Source organism: Leuresthes tenuis, unplaced genomic scaffold (assembly GCF_036924035.1).
Source record: "Leuresthes tenuis unplaced genomic scaffold, fLeuTen1.0.hap1 SCAF_15, whole genome shotgun sequence".
Classification (NCBI taxonomy): domain Eukaryota; kingdom Metazoa; phylum Chordata; class Actinopteri; order Atheriniformes; family Atherinopsidae; genus Leuresthes; species Leuresthes tenuis.
This window is the reverse complement of record NW_027325369.1, coordinates 4,181,616-4,203,208: the sequence shown is the minus strand read 5'-3', so window position 1 is coordinate 4,203,208 and position 21,593 is coordinate 4,181,616. Positions and strand designations below refer to the sequence as shown.

At 43.0% G+C, this 21,593-nt stretch overlaps 1 protein-coding gene across 1 annotated transcript in view; it reads left to right on the top strand.

Annotated features, from left to right (window-relative positions):
- atrn (attractin) overlaps positions 1-21,593 on the top strand; it is a 111,359-nt gene extending 89,766 nt beyond the window's left edge. The window contains exons 28-29 of the mRNA XM_072366147.1: positions 10,791-10,905; positions 16,011-21,593. Coding sequence (XP_072222248.1) covers positions 10,791-10,905; positions 16,011-16,135 — 240 coding nt within the window. The 3' untranslated portion in view covers positions 16,136-21,593. The remainder of the gene's footprint in view (positions 1-10,790; positions 10,906-16,010) is intronic.

Here is a 21,593-nt window from a genome sequence, read left to right as displayed (position 1 = left end):
TACAGGAATGTGCGTAAGGTAAAGCGTGTCCGAGTGTAAATGCGTCAGTATGCCTCAAAAAGAGTAACACGCACGTAAGAGTTTGAACCAAGTGGCATGCAACATGTGAATTTTAATGGGGATGAATGCAGTTAACACCAGAATTAATACATGTGGACACGAACATCATGTCGGGAAGTTTAAGACTAAACTTACAGCTAGAATAAAAGTTTCACTCCAGTGTTGAGACATTGCTCGTTTGCTGGCATGAAAATGTATAATACAGGACAAAGATGAGGTCATGATAGTTCTTACAGATCTTATCAGCGTTGCTTTGGAAAATCCAACCATCTGTGTTTTTGAATGACTAATAGAGAAGTTGTGACAGATGCGACAGTTCTTTTTGAGCATGTACATATGGAGGGTTTTTTTATATGCTGGAATGGAGGTCATGAGCTAAACAAGCTGCTGGCAATATATTAAAACCTTTCCACATTGGAACAGTAGTGGAAAAGTGAGGGTCTGAAAAATTCAGAGCTTCACAAACTATCCTGTCGGCTTGCAGGGTGAAGCTAAGGATTTTTCTACATTTGCATTTAGCAGCATATTACAAGATGCTGGCAAAAATAGTCAACTCGGTGTCTTTCTGCTGCTGTTTGACTGTTTGTTGTTGATGACCCAACTTCCCAACAAGTTGCAAATGATACAGTCACAAAAGCAGCCACACTCGGCAGCAACATTCAGTGTCCACACAGTAATGCTTTTCTGTGTGTCTGTGACGGTTTCTGTCTGACATATGCAGGTTGAACCCTGAATAGATGGACTTCACCAAGCCACTTCCTTCACTTTCATGATGACCAGGTCCCTCCTGAGAGTGAATCTATCATGTTATATCTGAAGTCTGGCATCTCTACAGTGCAGTTCAGAACCTGCATTTCCTTGTAAAGACGTCACACATGCTGCTTAGCCGTGAGGTTGGCGCTGTACCAGTCATAGTTGAGGGAGTCGTGTACCGTTTGTGAGATTTGCAGAGGAAAAAATCCAGATTAAAATGTTAACAATGTCCGTATTCCCTTCTTTGACATGCAAAATAAGTATTACCAGAGCATCAGCCTTAGGAAAATAACAGCGTAAAGAGATCAGGTAAATTTATCAAAAGCTGACAGGAAGCACTTAGGTTTTTTTTTTAGGAGACTTAAGACTTTAAAAAAAAAGGTCAAACGGAGTCTGGGCTGGTGGCTGAGATGACTTTACTATGGGGAGCGTTTGTCGTAGCAGCCAAGTTGAAGTAGGTTGGAGCGGATTAAGATGCATATATGCAGCGTCGAGGCAGCCGGAGAAAGCATTTAAAAGAGGGAGCCGTGCAGTTAAAGGAATTACAGTTGAGCATTCAGTGGGCCGCATGCAGGTGTAACTGTGACTGTGCTCTTTGTGATGAATGGCCTATGAATGCAGATATAGTGCAGAATTATAGGGCTGTTTCAGCAGCGTGGCTCCGGGACCCAGACTCTGACAGGGTCCATGCATCTCCAGGGACTCGGCTCACGAGCACAAGGTTACTCCGAGCAAAGGCTGCAGGGAAGATCAGCAGTGAGTCAGATCCTTGCTTGAACAGAAGCTGCCTTTTCATGTCTGTTCTCTCTACAGTGAATATTCCATCATCCTTCATCTCTCTTTTTTTCTCTTTCTGTCATTGTTTTTCAGCTTCTGTCGTGTTCTTTTTTCCTCCCCTCCGAGTTGTTCGCACTTTGTCATATTTTACTGTCTTTTTGGACTTTTCTATTTTCCTTCTGGACTTTTCTCTCATCTTGTTTTCTCGTGTTAACCATTTAGTTTTCCTCTCTCCTTTTTCTCTTTGTTCATGTCCTGTTTTAATCTTTTCTGTCTGTCTGGGTTTTCATTGAACCAGACTTCTTTTCAGTTGTCTGTCCAATCTCCTTCTGATGGAACTGGAGATTGTGACCGTATTTCAGATTTGTTCAGAGACTGATTTGTTACCACCAATCACGACCCACCCTGAAACTTCAGTTATTCAAGAGTTCTTGTGAAGAATGTGTCAGTTTAAAGACGTTTTTTTTTCCTTCCCATATTCAAAGTCATCTCATGTCACGGCCACAACTTTGTACCACAAACAGACTTATAGGAATATCACTCACTCCTTTGGTTTCTCTGTGATTTCTCACAATAATGCAGCAGAACAACAACAACAAAGCTTAGAGTTGGTTATTTCATTTCTTACATTTGTCCTCTACTCTGCCCTTCTCCGTGACTTTCTTCTTTTCTCAGTTTTACAGCTCTGTTTTGTTTCCTTCTCATCATGTCGGCCCCTTTGTTGAGTTCTTCTTCCCTCTCTCTTTTCCCAGCCTCTGTTCTCATGGGATTTTTAGTTTATCATGTTTTTTTCCTAAGTACATAATTTTTTGTGTGTTCAGTAAATGTTCCCTTGACTTTCTTCTACATTTTTGTTGTTCACTTTTTTCTTTGTTTTACTCATTTGTTTCCATCCTTTTTTCCCCTCCCTTCATTTTAACTGTTACATGTCTCCTGTCTAACCCCCTCCTCTAATCCCTTTACCGATCTTATAAACTATTGGGGATTTTTTTTGTTGGTCGTGTCTGTTGGTTCTGTTGTGTGTGTGTGTGTGTGTGTGTGTATTCTGTGTACTTCTGCTCTTTTCGTGTGGGTGTTGGCGTGTGCGCACACGTTATTCTGTGTCATCGTAAGAAAAGATGCAGTTTGCCGTTGAATCACGCCACCTTCGCCTCCTCCATCTTTGCATTGCCTTTTCTTCTCCTGGCTCCAGTCTTCTTTTCTTCCATTCTTCTCGGCCTGTTCTCCTCCTCTCCATCAGGGCAGGAGCAGAGATCCAATTTAGATCTTCCTCCTCAGCTCTGTGTGCCTTCACCTGCTCAGACTCTGAGTGCAGACTGTCCTATCTCCTGCCAGCTCAGATTGAGCAGCTCGGCACAGGTTCTTCCCCTTGTTTCCATGCTGTTTTATCAGGATGCTACAGTAGTCTATTAAGACTTGCAATTGGAGTTTATAAGAGGCCAGGCACCACACAGTGAGCTGAAAATCATTAAAGTTGTTTATAGTCTCAAAGGGAAGTCCAAACTTGCTCCGTCGATGAGATATAGTCACTTGGCTCCAGCTAAATGGGGCCTGCGGCACCGGCATCACAAGCAGATGATTACTTTTGTGCCGCTTTTATTCATAGATACCCTGGGAGGACAGAAAATTGGGCCATGTGTGGGAAGGAAGTGGAGGAGCAGAGATGGTTCAGTTTTATCTAACATGATTTTGGTACACCGTCAGCACCTGAACCTAAAGTATTCTATTAAACTGTTGGTATTTGAATTTGATTTGTTTTTATTCTACCAGCTGTTCCATAACTTTTAGCATTTTAAATGGCTGGCATAACAAGCATGCAGGACGTAGGCCAAAACACCAGAGGAATGCTCAATTATTTTTCCAGATGTATTGATAGTAAATATGTTTGTTTGAACTAAGAAGACAAAAAAGAAACGGAAACTTGTCTTTATGGTATTTTAATGAAAGGTGGCTAGTTTGGGCTGTTTCCTGACACGCCTTTTTCATGTAACACGTTACGAGTTTTAAATTGTACCAAAAGCATCTTTATAGCATCTTTAACTTTTTGAAAATGCATGTTTGAATCATTCTTGCATGTTAAACTCTTACAGAGTCAAATGTACCTTGGTGCATAAAGCTCATATTTGTGTATATTAATTGAGCCAAATTCACCCAAAAAACTGCTCACAATTCCATATTTTTCTGGGGTTTTTTTGCGAGATGACTAAAAGCATCAGAAATGGTGTCTGAAAATCAGCTTATTAAGACTAAGACTGTCTGCTCGGGTCATTTCGAGCATTTCCTCGACGTTACAACCTCAGCTTCAGTGGACAAAAAAAAAATCCCCATTCAAGTAACTTGTAACCTCACGTTTGATGATCTCCCTCAGAGAAAGTGAGAAGCAGCACATCGTCTTGAACCTTTTCTCATACAGTCCGCAGCGAAGCAGCAGGTTGAAAAAAATGAAAGACATGAACGTATCCATTTCAGCAGAAGTTCAATATCCTTTTTAAAGGTGGCATACTTATCCCTGAAATTAGCTGTTTACCTATGAACAGCTTTAATTAGGTTGGAGGTCGGGTGTAGCAGAACTGGCATCCAGCAGGCACTACTGTAGATGCACCTAATGAACAATCTGAGCTCTGCGCTAAGATTGAGAACTATTCATCTTCGTCTTCTGCATTCTTTGCGTAAAATATCTTGTAGTTATTGTCACTGTCTGACAGATATTTTCTTTCTAGAGAGAAGCTAACTGAATAATAACTGATCATAGTTGTACCTGGTCAGGCCTGGCGGCACATCCTGGCTGCTGCTTTAAGTACAGATGAAGGCAGCGGATGAAAGCGGAGCAGCCTGCAACCGCTTTGTATGCCCGCATCAGCGCGTGCAAACGTGCGTGGGCTCAGCAGCGATCCTACGTGCTGGGCTAATTACTGGAGGTAATTTAACAAAACGTTTTGCTGCTCTGCCTGGCCAGTCTAGATAAGTCTCCAGAGTGGTACAGGTGGAGGAGAGGGGGGGGGGGGGGGGGGGTTGAACTGGGAGGGGCTGTAAAACGGAGGCATCTGCCGGAGAATGTTATTAACACACAGCCTCTGAAGAAGACCACAGGAAAAGACAAAAAAAAAAAGAAAAAGTTGCACGCACAGAGAATTTAAAAGGAAGGATAATTGAATTTTCAGGGTGTCTTGTTTTGATTCCACTCTCTTAATTTCTGTGAAGGACACAATAAAGAGACATTTCTGTTGAAGATGAATTTATGTGTGTTATTTTAAGGGGGTGCTGTTTTTGTCTTTTGAACAAAAGTAAAATGAAGCACCTTTCACAAACCTTTGGTTTGAAATTGAGCTTGTACACTGGATGATGCTGCTGTCGCAATAGATAATGAAACTGCTGGAATCAGGTCTGCTGGAATCAGAATGATATGATCCCTATGTCACAGTCCACCTCAGTCTGACTTCAAGTCTCCTCCAATACCAAATGTATTCGTCGTACTTTTCCCTCTCCAATTTGAATAGGAGACGCTGGTGCTTGAAAATGAGATGGGAGCATATAAACAAGAGACATCCTAAGAGCAGCTTGCAGGTGCTGCAGTGGAAATTGAACTTGGCAGACAAGTCTTACCACAGGCCAGAGCTTTGAAATGAAAAGCTTCCTTTCTGTTCCCTTTTTTATTTTGTTCTATTTCTTTTTACACAGGGTACAAAGGTGTTCAGATTATCATGCAGATGCCTCATTTTTCTATTGTAAAGACATTGGATGAGGAATACATTTTGCCCAAGGCAAAAACAGACCTGTGGACGGCAGCAAAGCAACCCTAGCTGCCTGCTTCTGGCAAGGCCAAAATAATAGTTTCATTTTTTCTCATGTCAAGGGATGGAAGAGCCAAATTAGCCAAGTGTGACACTGCACCACTTAATGCTGTGTTGGAACAGTTGTCAGTATTTTTATTCCTGTTCCTCTCGCACTCCACATCAGCTGAATATAAATGCCGTTCTTGCACCATGATTTTGAAAATGGGATGAAATGATGTTTGTAGTGAGTGTTTGGTTGTCTTATCTTGTTACCGAGTCATCACTCATTTATCACACTTGGCTGTGAGGGATATTAAGGTTTTTGCCATGAGGGATTTATTTCTTTATTTCTTTTTTTTTTTTTACTGAAATCAAGTGAAAAATAATATACTTTTTGTCAGGTTCTCCCCACACTGATGAAGAGTTTTTAAAGTCCTTCCCTGAAGTGCCTCAAGAGTTGGATAGAAGCCTTTTGATTGGGATGCACAGTATTGTTGGCAATGTAACTGGCTACATATTAAGTAAAAAAACTTGCCTAATTAGAGTATCCAGTCTGAAGTTTGACATTTTGACAAGCTTCTATCTTGTAATCTGTGCAAAAGCACGACAACAACACATTATAAATACAGTACGTGGGCATTTAAGTTCATTCTTGTATCCAATCTCGTTTTGGATATTTTCTTCAGTCCCTCGTAAAACATGTTGCGGACACTGTCGGTGTCAGTGCCAACAGATTTTGGGCTGCAGTGTTAACAGTTGCACAGGTTGCCACCCTGTTGCATCTCTTACTAAAGTCACGTTTATTGGCCGAAGTTTTTAAGCCTCTCATTTCAAACAAACCTTTGTTTGTGTGTGCAAACTGAGCACTTAGGCGCCTTTAAAAAGTCTGACTTTCCAACTTTATTTTGTGCAAAAATAGCCAACATAAGTGTCTAAACCCAGGCTATATGTCATATAGAGAAATGTCTTTAAGGCTTCATCCTATTTGCTCCTGGAATCAGATTAAGCATTTCCCCACCATTCACATTCAGACGCTGACATTTTCTGTTTCAAAAAGATATTTGCAAAGTTGATTCTATGCATTACTGAGTTATTTTTTTTTCCATCTAAATGGATGTTTTAATTCACTAATGAGATTCATTTGATAATGCTGCTGTAGCTTTAGACATACTGCACTGTGCCTCGTGAATTTTTAAACTCTTTTCTATGCTGGTGTGGATGCTGTGCTTCAGGGATTTTTATTTTTTTTTACATCTGTTATGATGTGTAATGATGCCATTAGGTTGTTGTTGTCATGTAGGAGTAGTTTATTGAGCTTTCCAACACCTATGTAACACCTGGATTCATTCAAAATCCAGATAAGTTAAAGAGGAGATGTTAAGGTGCAGATCAGGAGAGAAAAGAAGGAGGAAGTTTTAACCATTTCTTTCATAGATCGTAATGGAAAGTGTGAGCTCGCTGGCAGATCGAATGGGAAAGCTTGGAGGTCTGACAAGAACACAATGTGAGGATCAGGAAGGCAATGTTATTTTTTTCACCAAGACCTGGTGGTAGGAACGATTCCCGACCAAGCTCTCCGATCGATTTGGGCACAGCGTGACCAATTGACGCTGGTTCAACAACGTCATGGATGGATGTTGATCTGTAGTATTATTACTAAAACCCTGAGATAAACATGTTTTCCACAAAGATTCAAACTTTGTAAAATTATTAAATGACGAAACCCTTCATTTACATGCAAAGATACAAAAAGATAAAAGCTATCATCTAGTTAGTTTAAATGTTAATGTTTTAGACTTTTCATGTATAATTAAATCCTGTGAACAGTTCTTTTTAATTTGATGTTGAAAATGCCACAGAGATGCCTCCAAAACACACAAAGAGCCATTCTAGGAAGGACGAAAGGTAGGAATGAAAGAAAATGTTTTTCTTTAATGGAAAACATTAAATGGAAGCAGAGTTCTGTTTTCTCTTTGATGAGGCGCTTCTCAGTTTTTCCCCGTCTGAGTCAAAGGTCCACAGGATAAACCGTGTCGTATGCTGTGTGGATTGTGAAGCCCAAACTTGTCTTCGTTGTTGCCTCTTTAAATAAACTTGACATTATATGTGCATGGAGGGAGTTGACGTTTGAGAGAAAATAAACAGAGCTGTGTCCTGCCTCTTTAATTTAACTTATTTGTTTACATTAGTCAGGCTCATTTCTCAAAATCGGAGCATTGTTACGATGATTTATAGTAAAAATTTCAATTCATCAGAAATGAGAAGCAGCACTCGGTTTTAGTAGCCAAGCGTATTTTCTGCCTGTTGGTGCTGCTGCTGTTGGTGTGACTGCGTCTCCAGCAGGCGAGCACATCCCACCAGGAGCCCATTTGTCTGCATCTGAACTATTCCCCCCGTCAGTTCCTTGAGGGGCTGTAAGGCTGAATGTGTGAGTGCTAGATCAACACAGCTGAAAATTGCTTCAAACTCAAACAAACACAACCTCCTAATAACCTTTTTTTGGTCGAAGATGAGAGATTGCAAACATTCTCGGCTGCAAAGAAAAATCCTGTTGCAATTATACACATGCAGGATGGACACAAATAATCTGTAACGACTCCTATTATCCGGGAAAATAAGGCCTGTGGGGCATTTCTACATCCTGCAGATGTCAGCTTTTTTTTGTTTTTCTGGTGAGAGGAAACAAAAAGGAGAAAATTCTCTTTGACAGCTGAATTCATATGACACTTCTCTTTTGTTTTATACAGGTTTTGAATATTTCTATCTGTTCGTTCTTTTCACCACATTCCATAAACCTATCGATCAATGCTCTGATTTAGCAGGTCTTTAATTTCTCCTGAGCTGAAAACATTTTTTAAGGCATTTAACTTGAGTCAGAACAAGAATTTTCAACAGTTTCCATGAAAAGAGTTGGACATACGCTGTTGACTCATGGACATAAGTGGAAAGAACCTAAAACTTAACATAGAATTGTAGAGCGATCATTTTTCTTCTTTTTCCTTTTTGAGAAAGTGCTGCGATCAATCTCAATGGGATTAATGAATCCCAAGGAAAATGGGATATTTCAGTTTTTATTATGTGGAGATACTGTATATGAAGTATTCATGAGAGGCGGTTCTTACGTGCAGCCGACGGCGGTCAGTGTGCTCCGAAAAATCAGAAGCTTTCCTGAGCAGAAGAGCAAATTGTCACATCTAAATAAGCATCAAAAACGCCATAGCGGTTTTAGCAAATGCTGTGTATAGATCATACTCATACTGCACCACTTTTGTATCAGACTGTCGTTTATTAAGTTGTTTTACCCTCTGTGTCCGTGAGTCTTCACATCGTTGCCTCGCAGCTCTGCAGTGTCTGTCAGGGCTGGAGTTAGACTTGTTGGATGGCACATCGCTAGATATTATTTTATGATTTAAAAAAAACACAATTAAATGGGATGCTTGTGCTTTTCAAGGTTATAGAGATAGATCCTGGCTTGTACAGATTTTACTTTGACTGACGGAGGCCTGTGAAAGTTTTTGCCTACTTCCCTGCAGCTAAGCTGCAATTATTCTTGCTGCATCGATCTATGTGCCAGCAAATTGTGACATTATCACTGCACCGTTAAGGCAGGATTACACGAACGCTCGATGGTGCCTATTTTAAGCCTGATGCTTAAAATTGTAGCCAAAAACAGTAATAAGATGAAACGCACAATTAGTCAGGCGGTTGGATTGGTTGGCACCTCTGCTGCTGTTTGCTACACCAGCAAAGGAAACAACTAATCCAGGTTTCAATTCAGCAGTGCAACAAGTCTCTCTGTTTTAAGTGAATGAGGAGCAAGACCGTTTACGCCCGACACGTGTGAATCGAGGTCACTGGTATAAACCAGTGCTGCGGGCGTGCTGCAGATTTCTTCCTAAACAGAAATAGTTTGAGAAAAGTCATACACAAAGTGCCGTTTGCATAAAGGTGTTAAACTGTGCAGTTTCAACGTCTCTGTTTCACTTGTAAGCTGTTTTTCATGTTTTTGAAATATTTACAATAGTTTTAACCTCCTCCTTGGGGTTTTGATGGGTCGAGCCGTTGCCTGTAGAGGCTGACCTGCTTTGTGCAGTTTGCTCAGTGTTTCCCCTGGTTGGAACAGCTGTGGTTAGCTGCTAGTTGTTTTGCTAACATAGCAATGATGAGATTAAGAACCCAGTCAAATTCCACACGACTTGTGTGGAACCTGATGTTAGGGCTAATGTCTGAAATGATAGTGTCCATCAGCACATGTTCAGCGTACATGTTCAGATTAAGCAGAATGAAATGCTCTTCTCTGTCCAGTCGTACCGGAACGCAGATGCAGCGCACACACACATAAATAACCTAAAGCATTGACAGTGTAAACATCCAGCTACTCGTATGTAGAGGCTTAAACGAACACAAAGCATTCCCTCTGTTACATCAGCTGTACTGAATCAACACACACGTGTGCACACACCTTGAGGCGTTCAGTTCTTCATGTCACCTCCCCAGCTACCTGTATGACAGTCTGCATGTCCTGCTGGTATGAGAAGCATGCCTCAGAGACAGAGCAGAGAATAAATGTGTAAAATGGGTCAGATCCTGAATATCATCACTACCCATGTGTATTCTGTGTGCGTGTTTCCATGAAAGAGATGAGCTATGATGAATTTTATGTTTAAAGAGTGTGTCCGTACCATTGGGTGTGTGTGTGTGTGTGAAAGCTGTGTGTATTATAAACTCAGCTCTTCAGAGCATAAAGACTAACACAGGAAGGGGCTGAACTCGTGTGTTTGCCGGGGTGTACGTGTGTGTGAGTGCTCTGAGAGGCAGTGTCAGCAGTGTGTGAAACCATGTCATGGCCCATTTTCTTGTCCAACTTTGGAATTCAAAATGCAGAGCTACAGAGATGTAGGAAGCGATCTGTATGCGGGCACAACGGCAGTATTCTCTTTATCCACATCCACTGTCAAGGTGAAGCCATGAATATTGTACGAGGCGAGCAGCAGCAGATCCGGACAGTGTTTACGGGTGGAAAGTCCTCTCCAGATATGGATGAGTTGCTGATAAACAGGAGAATATTGGTATCAGAGAGTCGGGTGTGTCAGACAGCCTGTGGCGGCAAGAGGGCACCGCTGACACAAATCTCCTCTCCCAGCCTCTCCACTTGATATCCAGTTGCTGCACACATGCAGGGTTGTCATGAAAATGTGTACAGTGGTGGATTTTATGTGGGGTCCAATTTGAGACTGCAGATTAGTATGTGTATCTCAGCAGAGAATAAAAAGTTTTGATTTTGCCGTGCATGTCGCTGACACAAACGAGAGCAGTAACTGCAAATCCTCTTTGATTCACGCTTCTGAAAAAGGCATGTGTTCACCAGGATTTGGTAGGCTTGTGATGTGTAATACTTTTTCTCCCCCTCCTTCTGTCTTTCTACAGTCTGTCCCTAAACCCATTGCCCTTGAGCCTTGCTTTGGCAACAAAGCCGCTGTGCTCTCCATCTTTGTTCGGTTACCCAGGGGTTCCGGCGGCATCCCTCCTCCAGGACAGTCCGGTAAGAAGCAGCAGCTGAAGTCTTCTTTTTTTTTCTTTTACACCATCTTTCTTTGATTTGACTTCTTTCCTCTGTTCTGTGTTCTGTTTAGTTTTGTTGGACCATGACCGTTTTAAGCCTTTTGCTTTCTTCTAACTTGGTTCACTTCCTTTTTGTTCGTGCGCTCTCTCATTGACCTCCCAATGATCCAGACTCATGTTTCTACTAATCTGACTTTGGTTTGGAAATGTTAGTTTTGGCGCAGGAGAAACACTGTAAGATGGTGCAAGTTAATGCAGCCGACGTGCATAAATGTTTTAAAGATAACTTCAATTCAAAAGCTGCATACTCAGATCTGATTTCTTTTTTTCCTCTTGGTTGGGTAGTGTCACTCCTCAGCATCAGGGAGTTTACTGCAGCAGTCCATCTGCCTTGACCAGCTGCGTGTAACTATAAGCTTTATCAAAAAGGAAACTTTTAAGCCTAATCTTAAAGGTAGAGAGGGTTTACTGGCAGCTGGTTCCACAGAGAGGGGCCTGATAACTGAAGGCTCTGCCTCCCATTCTACTTTTAGAAACTCTGGGAACAACAAGGAAACCTGCAGCCTGAGAGCAAAGTGCTCTGTTTGGAAAATATCTAACATTAGTCATTAGTCATTAATAGCTTTTTATGTGTGCAGAAGAATTTAAAATTCTATTCTGAGTTGAACAGGGTGCCAATGAAGAGCATTCATCCAACACCTGTGGTCCGAGATTGCATTCAACAAGAATCTCAAGAAGATGTCGGAAAGAGTCTCCGTCACATTACAGTTCAAGTTCAGAATTTTCAAACGTGTGCATTCTGTTCGAGAAAAAAACTGTTTTATGGTTTGTGAAATCATAAGTGCGGATGTGAGGACACATTCCACATAGTTCAGTCAAGTTTGATGCTGCAGTTGAGTGAAGTGGGGCCCAGTCATTGTCTTTTGGCCCAATGCACACTTAAATAGTTTAACTAGTTTCCATTCTGAGCCGATACACTGCACGCCCGCACGAGTGGCGTCTTCCCAGATATGAATAATATGGCAGCTATATCCAGAGATGAAAGTCTTTTTCTGATGAAGAGTTCTCTCCATTTTCCTCTTATGGATTTCTACTGCAGCTGCTCTGAGTTTTCGTTCTGGTTAGAACAGCTACTACTTCTGTTGAATTAAAACTATGAGTAATGCGCCTGCTCGTGTCCTTCATCATCTCTCTGGTTCTGTCTTAAGACTGCAGACTGAAGGCTGCCGCCTGCTCGTGTCCTTCATCATCTCTCTGGTTCTGTCTTAAGACTGCAGACTGAAGGCTGCCACCTGCTCGTGTCCTTCATCATCTCTCTGTTTCTGTCCAAAGACTGCAGACTGAAGGCTGCCACCTGCTCGTGTCCTTCATCATCTCTCTGTTTCTGTCCTAAGACTGCAGACTGAAGGCTGCCACCTGCTCGTGTCCTTCATCATCTCTCTGTTTCTGTCCTAAGACTGCAGACTGAAGGCTGCCACCTGCTCGTGTCCTTCATCATCTCTCTGGTTCTATCTTAAGACTGCAGACTGAAGGCTGCCGTCTGCTCGTGTCCTTCATCATCTCTCTGTTTCTGTCTTAAGACTGCAGACTGAAGGCTGCCACCTGCTCGTGTCCTTCATCATCTCTCTGGTTCTGTCTTAAGACTGCAGACTGAAGGCTGCCACCTGCTCGTGTCCTTCATCATCTCTCTGTTTCTGTCCTAAGACTGCAGACTGAAGGCTGCCACCTAATCGTGTCCTTCATCATCTTTCTGGTTCTGTCCTAAGACTGCAGACTGAAGGCTGCCACCTGCTCATGTCCTTCATCATCTCTCTGTTTCTGTCTTAAGACTGCAGACTGAAGGCTGCCACCTGCTCGTGTCCTTCATCATCTCTCTGGTTCTGTCCTAAGACTGCAGACTGAAGGCTGCCGCCTGCTCGTGTCCTTCATCATCTCTCTGTTTCTGTCCTAAGACTCCAGACTGAAGGCTGCCACCTGCTCGTGTCCTTCATCATCTCTCTGGTTCTGTCCTAAGACTGCAGACTGAAGGCTGCCACCTGCTCGTGTCCTTCATCATCTCTCTGGTTCTGTCCTAAGACTGCAGACTGAAGGCTGCCACCTGCTCGTGTCCTTCATCATCTCTCTGTTTCTGTCTTAAGACTGCAGACTGAAGGCTGCCACCTGCTCGTGTCCTTCATCATCTCTCTGTTTCTGTCCTAAGACTGCAGACTGAAGGCTGCCGCCTGCTCATGTCCTTCATCATCTCTCTGGTTCTGTCCTAAGACTGCAGACTGAAGGCTGCCACCTGCTCGTGTCCTTCATCATCTCTCTGGTTCTGTCCTAAGACTGCAGACTGAAGGCTGCCACCTGCTCGTGTCCTTCATCATCTCTCTGTTTCTGTCCTAAGACTGCAGACTGAAGGCTGCCACCTGCTCGTGTCCTTCATCATCTCTCTGTTTCTGTCCTAAGACTGCAGACTGAAGGCTGCCACCTGCTCGTGTCCTTCATCATCTCTCTGGTTCTGTCCTAAGACTGCAGACTGAAGGCTGCCACCTGCTCGTGTCCTTCATCATCTCTCTGTTTCTGTCTTAAGACTGCAGACTGAAGGCTGCCACCTGCTCGTGTCCTTCATCATCTCTCTGTTTCTGTCCTAAGACTGCAGACTGAAGGCTGCCGCCTGCTCGTGTCCTTCATCATCTCTCTGGTTCTGTCCTAAGACTGCAGACTGAAGGCTGCCACCTGCTCGTGTCCTTCATCATCTCTCTGGTTCTGTCCTAAGACTGCAGACTGAAGGCTGCCGCCTGCTCGTGTCCTTCATCATCTCTCTGTTTCTGTCTTAAGACTGCAGACTGAAGGCTGCCACCTGCTCGTGTCCTTCATCATCTCTCTGTTTCTGTCCTAAGACTGCAGACTGAAGGCTGCCACCTGCTCGTGTCCTTCATCATCTCTCTGGTTCTGTCTTAAGACTGCAGACTGAAGGCTGCCACCTGCTCGTGTCCTTCATCATCTCTCTGGTTCTGTCTTAAGACTGCAGACTGAAGGCTGCCACCTGCTCATGTCCTTCATCATCTCTCTGTTTCTGTCCTAAGACTGCAGACTGAAGGCTGCCACCTGCTCGTGTCCTTCATCATCTCTCTGTTTCTGTCCTAAGACTGCAGACTGAAGGCTGCCACCTGCTCGTGTCCTTCATCATCTCTCTGGTTCTGTCCTAAGACTGCAGACTGAAGGCTGCCACCTGCTCGTGTCCTTCATCATCTCTCTGTTTCTGTCCTAAGGCTATTCTCATGCACAAATTGTCTTCTCGGTTTCTCTCTCGTTTCCCTTCTCCTGTGCGTCTGCGAGGTCTATGTTTAAAGTATAATGTACTGTATGTTCCTGCATCTACTCTGGGCTGCTTTCTTCTTCCTCTTCACTTTTTTTGTGCAAACCTTCACAAAGAATGATTTCCTTTCTGTTCTTCCAGCCTCAGCTCTTTACATTCTCATTCTCTTTATTTAAACTTTATTTCTTTTCTTTATAGAATAGGAATACAAGACGGCTTTAGTTACCTTCTTCTTATAAATTTTTGTGTTTCTTCCACTGTCTCTTTCAAGGACTAAAACAAAAACTCAACTTGCCTTCATGTTCATCAAGACTTTTCTCCCCCCGTCCATGTTGTGGAGCCTCTTTGCCTCCCACAGTCCCCAGACCGCCGGGGTGCCTGAGGCCTTTATTAATTACCATAAAGTCCTTTTGTCATAACAGCAGTGCTGGGACTCTCCGCAGAGCGCTCCCCCGGGCAGAATTTGTCGAGACCATGTTAGCAGTGTTTCACCATCTTCTCGTACCCTTGGGGATCTCCTGTTATCACACTTTTAACTCGTTTTCCATCCGGCTGGGACCGTTTCAGAGTCTCGAGCTGCCTTCTGTTGTCAGCGCCACAGCCTCCCAGCACATCTGTTTTCACTTTAGCTTGTTCCAATATGGCTGCTCCTCTAACTCTTCGAACCATCGAGAGGATTCATTTCATTTATATCTGAGCCTCGTTTGCGGGATTTGCACCATCGTACAGTCTTCTGTGCCAGCTACACAGAACACTGTATGATTCCAGAGGATGTGAATTCAGATTTTGCCCTTAGCTATGTGTATTTGATGGGGTTAAATCCATCAGTTATTGGCAATAAATAGATTTTATGGGAATTTCATGGCTCAGAGAGTACCTGTAAATGTTTTATGAGCTGTGGTTTAAGTTGACGATTACCTGCACTGAGACTCTGGGGTGCCATCACCTGTGTGCGAGGTTGTGAGGTTGGGCATCTGTGTGCTTTACTCACATCAGCAGCCTCACAGAGTGCAGCTAATGCCTCATATTTAGATGAATGTTATACTGGACCTTTGCATCTGTTGCTAACATTAATGTAATTCGTTCAGTCACTAATCCCTACTCATTCACATCACATTGAGCACATTAATTAACCACCACCATCTTGTTTTTGTCTTGTGAGGTTACATTGCAAGGAAAAACAAAGTTGTGAATCTGTTATTTTATACAAGATGCCTCTTACGCGTATAGTATATTTAACAGTAATGAGGAATTTATCATTTATATTGTGAAACCAGTTGACCACTTGAAAATATTTTGGAATGTTACCTGCTTTTCTATATCAGATTTTGGCGCCACTGCTGGTTGTCTGGGATTTACAGTGTAAAAAAATCAACAGTCCTGTTTGGCTGCACACTATGTGATGGTCAGTGACTGGCATCTCTCTGTGTATATACTGAGTAGTTAGTTCTTCCTATAAGCTCATCGGCCGTTGTAGCAGCTCAGATTTTGATATGTTACTGTAAGAAAACTCATCAGTATTACATTATTTAATGTTACTGGGAGTCGGTGTTGATCAGGAAGAGCTTTTCCCACTGTGACTAAATGTTTTTGACTGCATCAGGACTAAATGGTATCAGCAGCCTGAGTGTAAAGATGGGTCACTATCTCTTAGATCTGTTACATTTATGCCAATTTTCACCCTTTTTTCTGCTTTTCAGCCCTAGTGATTGATGTTAAGGCTTTTTGTTGAAATGAATAAATATTAGATAATTACATGTATCTGTACGTGTGTGTGTGTGTAGGTCTGGCGGTGGCCAGCGCGCTGGTCGATGTCTCTCAGCAGATGTGTGTTGGCTACAAGGAGAAGTCTGGAGGTCTGAGGAACCGTAAACAGCAGCCCACTGCACAACCATCCACCTGTATCTGAGCTACCCTCCTCTACCACCCCAGCACCCAATGAGATCCCCCGCTTTGCCCCTCCTTAAAAGACTTCTGCCAGCTCTATTCTGGCAGGGAGAGGTGCATGCTGGGACATGAGACTGGAATGTTTTGGTGAGGGGCTGAGTTGCCTGGCTGACTGGAGCCTCAGCAGCCTCCACCTCCTCCTACAGGAACTTTGGTTCCCCTGGAACTGATCTGGACAGAGACGGGGGAGGGAGGGAGGGAGGGAGGAACAGAGGAGACGCTGACTCCTCCCTTCTCCCTCAGAACACACTTCACTTTTGTCGACATCGCCTCGTTGGGAGTCGAGGCGGCCACGGCTTGCTGCTAGAAAAGATCCGTTTCACACAGATTTTGAAACATCCAGAGACTTTGCAACCCTCTGTGTTGACGTTTAATTTAAGTTATTGTTGTTCTTTGTTTTGTATGTTGTTGTTTTTTTTTTTTGAAGGAAAGAACAAACTGGACATGCTCCACTGCACACACACACTTCCAAAATGCAACTTTCCAGGCCCTTGTACTCATTTGTAGCCCATTGTCACCACTGTCATGTTCGTGCTGAGGGCTGCTCACCAGACTCGTGTAGAGTTTGGCCTTTGAGCGAGCTAGCAGCATGTTCATTCTTCCTTTTAATGAGGATCCACTGGTGGAGGTCGCCCGTGCAGCCAAAGCCCGTCTAAGGAGTCTGACATTTCTAATCGGCCTCTGCATCTTCTGCCGCTGCCTTCTGTGTGGGCTGTCTGGAGCTTTTTTTCCACCCGTATCTGGGGCCATCTGGCTGCCGAGCCATCCACCTTCCCAGCTTCTGTGGCGCTGCAGTGGAGTATAAACCTAGACCACAGCAACACTTCATCAACACCGATTCGCTGGATTGCACGAGCAATTGAAACTTTTCCAGCTAATTTCTCCTTCTGTCACAAAGAAAGCCACCAGCTGCGTGCACACAGGCGTCCATACTGGGCTCTCACACAGAAAAAAATCCTCTACTCATTGTCCCTTTGGCAGCGCGGTGCCTCAAACTCACGTTAAACAGGCTTCTTATAGATGGTCTGGCTCTGATTGACCAACATGAATAGACTGATCTGGGAAAATCCGGTCGGCGACGTAATTGGTGCCTAAGAAATCCCTAACCTCTAATTACTGATCATTTGTTCCCAAATACATTGTAGTTGGGATCGATCTCTGAGTTACCCACGGCTGCCACGTTAGCAGTGCTGTGTGTGTTCAGACCGGTGCAGCTGCAGTGGAGCTGCTACCACCAACCTTTTAAATGGTAGCGGGCCAACCAGGCAGAGGAGTGTCAGTGAGCAGCCTCGACGTCCTTTTTAGCACCTTTGTTAAATTCCACTTTTGATGTTGATTCTGCAGGAAAACGAAAAAGAAATCATGTTTTAAGATAATTATTCTTGTCTGGTTTCTGGGCCTTCTTAATTTTTGTGTGAAGTTGTCCCCCTCGTTCTTTATTTTATGTCTCCTCGAGCTGCTCTGTGCCCTTATCTGGAAACTCTGCTCCGGCTTGAAAGAAGCATCATTTTATTTTGTCAACAGGGACGATGAGGGAAAACACTGAAGAAAACAAGAAAAACACTACACCAAAAAAAGAAAACTCAGTCTGCAAGTTAGCTCAACACTGTTGCTTTGAAATGTCTCGGTAATTATCTGTTTGGGAAGGAATTGGGGCGTCAGATCTCCGTTTCATCTTTTCTTTCTCAGCACTCACAACAGCAGTCCTGAATTAGTCCACATTCCGGTCATCTTTGCATAGTAAGTTGGTTATGACAACACCTGCTGCAGGGCTTTGACTGAAGACAGAAAAATAATCCAGAATACGTCATCTGTCCCTCTGCCTGACGAGGTTATTAATTTCCTGCCCTCTGAGAAGTGCTGTTATAGAACATATTAATAAGTTGCATTCTGCTCTAAAGAGCTCGTCGCATTTAGTTCCAAGCTCTCACATGTGCTCAGCAAACTAGAACTGCTCACCGTCTGGTTAAAGGGCACACTTTTAGCACTGGGAAAAGGTCGGAGCAGAAAGCATGAACAAAGTTGACATTCTGTAATTATAGAGTGCTGCATGCGCTCGCAACTCAATGACGTTGAGAAGCCAACTCTGTTCAGGCTTGTGCTGAGGACTCAAAGCACTTTGTTTGCCTGGCAATACTTCCTTTCTCCTACAGTTACGAACTTTCTTTTATTGATCATGTATGGTTTAGGTATTATTATTTAATTATGTTGCTCCTGCAGAACTGTGATGATGAAAAATAAGTCAAGTCAGTCAGAAAAGTCACATTTCACTTAAGACTGGTGTCCTAAGTCTGAAAGCAGAGCGACGGGGAAACACTGAAGTGTTTTGTTTAGTTTTTAAGATCCTCCCGTCGCTCATTCTCAGGGGTGCAGGAGTCCTTTTATTTTTATGCTTTCACTCTTTATCAGATAACCAACAAAAATCTTACTTGGTAGTAAAATGTGACACATGGATTCAGCTCCAACTGGGCTCTGTGACTTTGGGAAAGTGATGCAAAAGTTACCACTTCCACTGACTTAAGTTAGATTCCGTCATCAAAGCAACCAAACTTGATGTCAAACTTACGAAGCTTCATTCATGACACTGAGCCTAAAAGAGACTTTAGTAAAACCTAAAGCAAATAATCCGACCCTGAGCGGATGGAGATGAGTGGGAGGCTAGAAAGCGGAGGCGTGCACAGTCCCACTGACCATCCGATGGGCGATGTGCTGCCTCAGCTGTATGTGTTCTACCTCTGTCCTCTGCAGCTTAAACAGCACTTTCACCCCAACAAACTCTGAGATCAGCCAGCCATTTTACAGTGTCATCTGATTCCATTCAACAGAAAACCTCGCTGGTCATGTAGGCTTCACTGCAGTGTCCCAGTAATCACGGATTCAAGTTCAGACCACACTCCATTTTTAGTTGTGCAAATATTACTTTAAAAAACAAACAAACATCTCATTTTACTGAGACTTTTTTCACACATTTCTGTTTGGGATGATTGGTATGTATGTTTCATTCTTTTTGTTTTATTTTATTCTTTTCACTCGTAAATGAATGTAAAAGAAAAAATCCTCACAGCCAGGGTAAGTCGGTTAACTGGAGGACAGTGGGGCAGTTTGTGAGAGCGATCATCGCTTCCCCTCAGGCTGTGGGTGACGGGCCGCTGCTGTGGTCAACACAGCCGTGGGCTCAGAACATAAAACCACTGCTTTGTCATGTTGAAGCTGGAGTGAGAATCGATCAGACGTCCTCCATCCGTGAGTTGGTTGTGCTTCAGATCAGATCCAGGGTCTGCTGATGTCTACACCAAGATTATTTAGCATTTTCATAAACATGATGAAATTAGTTTTGCACACCTCATATCACCTAAATGTTATTTTCCCCATAAAAATTAAATATTGAATACAAATATTTGTAAGCACTGCTTGACTCAGACCGTCTGTCAGCAGCCTCTCACCGGTTTCCTACCGAAGTCTCAAAGCAGCGAGAGCGATTAGGAAAATGTCGAAGAAATATTGCAGTTTCAACATTTATCCAGGACATTTCACCTCTGCTCCACCCACGCCGGCGTTTTCATTTATTCTTTGCTGATTAAACGTCTTTTCAGCACCATGTGGGCGTGGACAGGCTGTGATTGAGTGTCCTGTTGCACCTGTTAGTCGGGGATATGGTAGGTTTGGTCAGCATGATCAGATTCTAAACCACAACATTGTCATATGTATCTTGTTCTTAGTAAATTTTGTTTCATGCAACATTGGTGCATATGAGTTTCTTCTGTGTGTTGCTCAATTAAGAGTATGAATTTGGCCTATTTACACATTCCTTGCATATGAGCCGTTTGACCCCAACTTCGGTGTCAGATCCAAGTCAGTCGGACATCTTCCATTTACTGGCCCATTACTGACATGCAAAATATGAAGATGTTGGCAGAAAAGTGAAACGGCATGCTGATAAAATAAAAAAACCTCCACAGCTTCTAATACAAACAGAACGCTTTCTGATGGGGCTTGACTTGGAAAGATTTCCACGAGCAGGACGGCAGCTCCAACATACCGCATGCGCTTGTCGAGTTAGCTGAGCTTTGTTAGCTGTTCAAATAAAAATGCACATTGCTTTAAACAACAAAATGTGGGAACAGACCACCGTGTTTTGCAGATGGTTTGGTTTTGAATGTTGCATGGAGGAATGTCACACAGATCCCACATCCACAGGAGCTCCAACCTTGTGATCACGTGTTGTGACAATTCTGCCAGAACAGAGAGAAAGGTGTCCGATGCTTTGAGGCTGGCTTGATGTGGGTATCCCCAGCTTTTTTGAAAACTATATATTGAGTAAGCAGTCTTAAGAAATTGAAAGGGTATAAAAACCCATTCTAATGTAATAATGCACCTGAAATATCAATTTTAGTTGCTTTTGTGCCCTACTCTCCCTATGGTAACAAAGAGGCCGTAGATGTGACAAATCAAAACTTAAGAGCACAATATAAACCTTGGACACACTAAGGTGTAATGTTTTGACCCCCCCCCCCCCCCCCCCCCCCTCACAGGCTAACGCAGCCCTTTCGGTGAACGTGAACTTTACTGTGCGCACGGTACTGACGTTGCATTGCAGGATTCCTGGGTCTTAAAGTTCACATTTTCCAGATGATTACCTCTCGCCACCATTTGGAGCTGCCTGAGTGTAAAGTGTCCCTGAGTGGCTCAAAACATCTCCGAGTGTGTGTGGAAGTTTGCAAAGGGAAATGTGCAGGAGCCCCGTACACCATCACTTCCCTGTGTACGTGTTTGTTTGGATTCGAAGAGATGGGCAGCTTCCTCTAATGTATCTCGCCCCGCTTTCCAAGCCTCAAACTTTACTGGGTAACACTTTACATTGGCCTTATTTTAGCTCGCTAATCTCTGTATTAACTTAAATGTACAGCTTATACTTGTTTCTAAATTGTGATTAGTTCTGGAAATGTCCCTAATTTTCACTGTACAAGTAGATTATTTTGTCAAACACTGGCAACATTATTGTGTATTTAAAAGGCTTCGATACACAGGTTAAAGCATCAGAATAAGGTCACTGTAAAGCCTGGCATTACTCTGTCCTTTCTTTCTGTCTATTTGTATAGCGGCATTATATATATTGAGGAAGTAGTTTGTTCATATGTATAATTTAGCAATTGCTGTTTTTTTGTAAATAATGAGAAAGTATTGTGAATGACTGGATGATTTTAAAAATCATTTATGGCAAACCTCTCCAGGCTTTTAAAATGTGACTACAGTAAATAGCATATTTTGTATGTAAGACAGCAGTGTAAGATGAACAAGCATTACTAGAAGCTGATGAAAACTACATGTAAAACTTGAGGATAATGGCTTACCGACCTTGTAATTACTGATGTACATAAAAGAATGACAGAACAATTTGTCTATTAATAAATGTGAAAATC